A 5,833-nucleotide genomic window follows, 5' to 3' on the forward strand; every position below is an offset into this window, starting at 1 on the left:
TGGATTTATGCAGTTTCTATTACATATTTTAGACCTATATGACATATTTGGCTTGGCTTAAACCACAAATCTATTCACCTACATGCTTGGCACTGTGAAGCAACCAGCATTCATTCAACACTAGTAGAAGCCGAACCGACATCATAGCAGAGCTATAGTTATCTGACTGTAGATGTCATAGAAAAACAGGCCAGCAGGAACTTGCTGGCTAATATAAAGTGGACTGTCTTTTACCATTTTAATCAACAACCAGTAGTGAACTTTTTTAACTGCTAGGGTTCTCTCCTTCCCCTATAGTCTGTGACTACTGCTGGTGGAATAGCACATAATTGATGGCTACAGTCAACCCTTTTCGCTTAGAAAACAATGTGAACCCAAGAAAACAGCTATTACCTATACTAAAAGAGTATTTGGGAAAAGCCATAAACTGAATGAGGGAAAATCACACGGAGTGTGGACAGTAAAGAGGATCACCTGAAAGTCTTGAGGGTTTTGCCAAGACAAAAAAAACAAACCAAAAAAAAATTTTGGATGGCTGTCTGCCGAGACCAACGTTTATAGCCTCTTGCGAAGCTCTCCGCTGTTTGTCCTGGTGAGCCTAAACAATGAATGTTTTAGTAGTTAACTGGAAAAAAAAATCGTTTGCAAGCAGTCCAGTGATACAAGTTTGTGTTTTGAATGAAAGGCCCCTATTGCATCTAGCAAAGAGTAAATCCTGATGGCGTGCCTTGTTTATTTGTGCCCTTCCCTTAATTATTATGACCATTGATTAATAATAAAGACAAAATATCATATGCAACCAGAGAGACCACCTCAGACAGAGGTACACAAAACATTATTACACTCTTTGAAACAACAAAAAGCAAAAATCGTGGGGGTGCAGTGGAAGGTTTCAGCGTTGTATGGTGCCCGCAGTTGATACGTTATATATGTATATTTACAAAAAAGGGTAAAGGTACCCCCATTACTTTTCCGTATATAGGGGGTAAATGTTGTTTAATACTGCACATCTTTGGGGTATCTTGGATACTACCCTACAATTTCCTCCCCAAGCCCAAATAACGAAGCTGCTAAAACTGAAAATAGACCCAAATATATGACTGCACCTCTCTTGGCATCCTTCCTCTAAAAGACAAATTTAATAAATGCATGTTCATGCATAAAATACTGATGGATAAACTAAAGCCAAGACTACTATTTTACACCAGTACTTAATATTCCCATCTGATTGGATGTTGCCTTCTGACGTCATCTAAGCCAAAGACTCCTCAGTCTCGGTCATTTGTGCTTCCTTGTCGATCGCATTAAGTAACGCTCCCCAGCGCTTTACCTGCGGGAGCGCGTTGTGTAACACGATCCTGACGTGACGAAGTATTTCGATCCAACATGGCTGCTGCATGCAGGAGGGTGTTCAGTCTGATGGTACCTCGAATTTTGTTTTCCAATCGGTCTATAGCTTTAACTGCCTCATCCATTTCATCACACGTAAAGCATCACGGATTTTTTACTCATCAGAGAAGCAGATTTTGTTCATCAGTTCCGAAACCAAAACAAGAAACGTAAGTTACAGGCTGAATTACTGTAGGCTATAGATGCTACACATGTTCTTTTCAGTCTGGTGCATAAGCACTCACGATTAAAAGTTCAAAGTTTTAATAACCAGTTAATGTGAGTAAAGTTTGTCAAAAGCAGCAGCAGCATACAACTTTGTGGTGCTCATGTGTTTGTGTGGTGGGAGTGGGTCGACTTAATTATTAGTATGACTTTTTTTCTTTAGTTGACATTTACTAAGACTCATGTTAACCCCTCTGAGCCCGATTGTGGCTTTGTCGGAAAGCACAGGGAGGGTGATTTTCATTACCTTTATTGCAAAATTCAAGTTTCCTCCTTCCCAAAAATGTAAAGGTTTCTTTCTAATTTTTACCTCAGAGCAGCAATAGTTAAAAAAAAAAAAAAAAACAACTTCACCCACTGTCGTCTTCACTTATAAACCAGTCATTGCAATTTTATATATTTTTATGTGATGCTAAGCATGATTGTGTTTGCATTTTGAAAGACTGTCCACTCAGTGACATTCTTCAGCCAGAAAAGAATGTGAAGCTAAAGTGTATTTTATGATTGTTTATAGTATACATTCTATGAGCATTACCCTGTTTGATCCATGGAAGGGGGAGGGGGGGTCTGGAAAAGGTAAAAGCAGGCTATTTGTACTGTTATTCATTTTAACTTTGATCTAGTAAATTTTTATTGTCAAGTATCAGGGTAAATCAAACTTAAAAATTACCAGCTGGATGTCAGCATGAATATTGGATTTGTTCTGAATTTTAGGGTGACAATTACATTCCTTATGCCTGATGGAGAAAAGGTCCAGACAAAAGCCAAAGTTGGTGACAATCTTCTGGATGTGATCATAGAAAATAGTGTTGACGTTGATGGGTTTGGTAATTATTGCTTTACTCATTTATAGCTGCTTTCAGTGTTCCTCTACATTGGGATTTATTTTTGGAGGTGGGGGTGGATTTAGAGCTGAAGTGCATTGCTTCTGTAAAATATATTAGATCATGAAAGCTCTTTATTAAGTCTGTATTGAAAGTTTACCAGTTTTAAGTGACTTGCTTGCAAAGTAATACCAAATACCAAAAGAGAAGTTTGTTTAAAAGGATGACTCATTTCTGAAGTTAACAATTTTGATCATCGTGTAACATACAGACTTTTAGGCTGAAAATGGATAGAAGTCTTCAGAACTGAGAAAGTAAGCAGATATAAATACACATAAATTTTTGAGGTGAAATATTGCATTTTCAGGTTTTACCTGCTAGAGAACCATATTTTTATGGCCTCTCAGTTTAGCAGTAAGGGCAAAGCACTCTGCTGATTTTAGGATCAGGTGGAAGTCCCATGTGCAAGACCCATGCTCCCTGCTGGGAAATCCTTTAAATGTGTCTTAAGCAGCCATAGTCTTGCTTTAGCTTAATATGTTATATTCCTAGGAGACACTGTGAGATACCTCATAGAGGTTTTTTCCTTTCAACTGACATAGTACATAAAATAATCAAACTTTCTGTTCACTCCTTATTTTGTAAGTAGCCACTGCTATAGTCATGTAATTTTGTTTTCTTTTGTTTCCTCACCTGTCATGTTGAGCTGTTTCTCATTTCTTCTGGAATTCTCCATCTGTGTTATTGCTATGTGGTATGAAATAAAAGCAACAAATTATACCTTAATAAAAGAAAATTTGCTATTTAAAAAATATTTATTAAACTATTAATCAAAATACATGTGAAGCTCTTACAAGAGTGCAAATTGTGCAATAATAAAAATGTATTGTATTCCGTTTACCACAGTGCAGAGCATGCGAACTTTATAGATGCAAAATTCTTCATGGCAGGGGCTTGTGAGGGAACACTGGCATGCTCTACATGCCATCTGATTTTCAAGCAGACAGACTTTGAGCAATTGCCAAGCCCTCCAACAGATGAGGAATTGGATATGCTGGACCTGGCATTTGACCTTCATGAAACGTAAGATCTAGTTAAAGTTTTGCAGTGTTTGATTTTTGACCCTTTCATCTGTTTTCACGACAATGGTAACCCATTGGGAAAAACAGTGGGAAATGCGACTTGATTAATTATGTTCAGACAAAACTACTGTTGACGGGTATATTCAGGGACTTCGATCCACTCATCAGTTAAGATGGCATGCAGTCCTGTTGCTTTTTCATTAATATTGCATAAAATGTGCAGTTGGATAAGGCAGGTAACATTTGTAGTAGGCTGCTCATGGGTCTTGCATTTGTTGGTAATGAAGTATATGTCCAGCCTCTGTTCTTCACATATTTAAAATCCAATTACAAGCTACAAATCAGCTCTACAGTTTACCTTCATCAACACTTTACATTGATTGCTTTGGTTCCTTATTCCAACAGTTTGAAATACAATTTTTTTCTGTGAATGCCTTGTTATGATTCATTGTTTACAGTCTTGTTTTCAACTTAAAGACATTTTTGCAGATTTTAATAAAATAATTTTTTCCTTCTTCGACCAGATCACGTCTTGGCTGTCAGGTAATTGTTACCAAAGAAATGGAAGGTTGGGAGATCAAGGTGCCAGCTGGAGTTTCAGATGCCCGAGAACCTTCCTAACAGTTGATAAGAATACTGAGGCAGACCTCATTAGAAGAAGCCACAGATGCATGCTCATATGCTTCACTATTACCAAAACAATGTTTTAAATGTTCAAGGATTTTGAAGGGAGAATGCCAGTGTCAGTTTAAATCATAGCACTAGACATCTTAACTACTACTTACTAACTACAAGGCTTTCAGCAGCTTGTCTTATCATTTAAAAGTACTTCTTAATGTTATGAATTGCTTGTCAAATGCTTTGGCTGGAAGGCACTCTGGATAAAATGTCTTAGGTGTTAATATTTGTTCCTTGCTCAAAGCAAATAAGTTTCCAGCTGTCTAAGCTGTTTATATGAATTAATGATTTGTGTACATTTAAAAAAAAAAACCTGTCCATGAGTGTGTTAGACTCAGTGCATGACAATAATCATTCCACTTTGAGATGTGGGAGGGCATCAAGATAGTTGTTTACTGGGCATTGTTTGTGCCCCCATTTTTGTTTATCAAACTGTTTAAGAATGTTTTGAGGGACAGAAATGTCTCACTGGAACATGAAGACATTCTGTATGTCTCATTCCTTTTATAGCAATAATTGCTTTTTTTTGACGATGTGGCATGCATTAGAAATGGAAATTTCCTGTATAAGTCAAATTTGATTACTATTACAATTCTTAGAATATAGTTTCTTGATGTCGAGAGAAGAGAATCAAAAATATGAAAACGTTTTCTCAGTTTATGTTATTGTATGCATGTGGATGTCTATCCACACCATCTAATAATAAAATATTTAAAGGCAAATGTAAATATATTTAGAAGATGACATAAGCAAAGAACCGAGGGTAAAGGTTATGTGCAGTTACATCTATCATATTATAAGCAGTAGTTTGTCATGGAAGTTGGCAAGCATATTTGCCTTATTTTTAAGATGTGTTTAATTGTGATAAGAGAGTGTCAGGTGGTTTTAAATTACGTTTTTTAAAAGTATTTCATGGCTAAAACAAAGCTGTAATCTGTACAGCACATCTTTTGGCCACCTAATCTTCAGTTTTGTTTTAGTTTCGATAGTTTGTGTGTGCTGCTTAGAGAATCGATGCTTTAGTAATAATAAAATCTGTACATCAGGAACCCATATAACAATGTCTTCATTTACGAAGCTGCTGTGCACCAAAGCCTTTTAAATCAAATGTTATTCTTCAATTGATGATGTGTTCCAGAACATGTAATTAGCAACGTTTAAAATTGTTATGAATGTAAGAATGAACTGGTGTCAGAATAAACAAGTGAGTGTAACGAATTGGGTTACCATAATGATTTTTATCTTAATCTTGTGTGGAATCTTAGATGTCATTATGCCATTATTTACATTATGACCTCTGACCTTCCCATATACCAACATGTCTCAAAGACTTTTGATACTAGTAGCTTTGATCATTTATTCTACTCTACAAAATACATCAGGTCCTGGAATTTTTAAAAACATCTTTTTAATCAAACCTGGACAGTTGAGTCAAATCATGAAAAAGTGGTCAGATCCTTGTAAAAATTATGCCACGCTAAGCAGATCTTCGACAATTTTTAACATCCCATCATGTTTATCTTTATTTGAAATGAGAGGAGCTTTCTAAGATTTATCCATTCAATTAATTTATTCTTCACTGCAATTCCACACCTTTTGCTTTTTGTTTTTCAAGTTATTTCCTTCCCTTTCTCT

General features: G+C 36.2%; 1 protein-coding gene across 1 annotated transcript; it reads left to right on the plus strand.

Moving 5' to 3' along the window:
- Positions 1–1,353: 1,353 nt before the first annotated feature.
- LOC112566808 (adrenodoxin-like) lies at positions 1,354–5,416 on the plus strand. Its single transcript, XM_025243177.1, has 4 exons — positions 1,354–1,559; positions 2,329–2,441; positions 3,389–3,521; positions 4,045–5,416. The coding sequence occupies exons 1-4, from the start codon at positions 1,387–1,389 to the stop codon at positions 4,139–4,141; spliced, it is 516 nt and encodes a 171-aa protein (XP_025098962.1). The 5' UTR covers positions 1,354–1,386; the 3' UTR covers positions 4,142–5,416.
- The last annotated feature ends 417 nt before the right edge of the window (positions 5,417–5,833 follow it).

The sequence above is a fragment of the Pomacea canaliculata genome, linkage group LG6, assembly GCF_003073045.1.
Source record: "Pomacea canaliculata isolate SZHN2017 linkage group LG6, ASM307304v1, whole genome shotgun sequence".
Classification (NCBI taxonomy): domain Eukaryota; kingdom Metazoa; phylum Mollusca; class Gastropoda; order Architaenioglossa; family Ampullariidae; genus Pomacea; species Pomacea canaliculata.

Excerpts from the sequence above, each read along its gene's own strand:
- LOC112566808 (XM_025243177.1), top strand. The coding sequence starts at position 1,387 with ATGGCTGCTGCATGCAGGAGGGTGTTCAGTCTGATGGTACCTCGAATT. Across the intron at positions 1,560-2,328 it reads CCGAAACCAAAACAAGAAAC|GGTGACAATTACATTCCTTA; the intron begins GTAAGTTACAGG and ends TCTGAATTTTAG. Across the intron at positions 2,442-3,388 it reads TGTTGACGTTGATGGGTTTG|GGGCTTGTGAGGGAACACTG; the intron begins GTAATTATTGCT and ends TCTTCATGGCAG.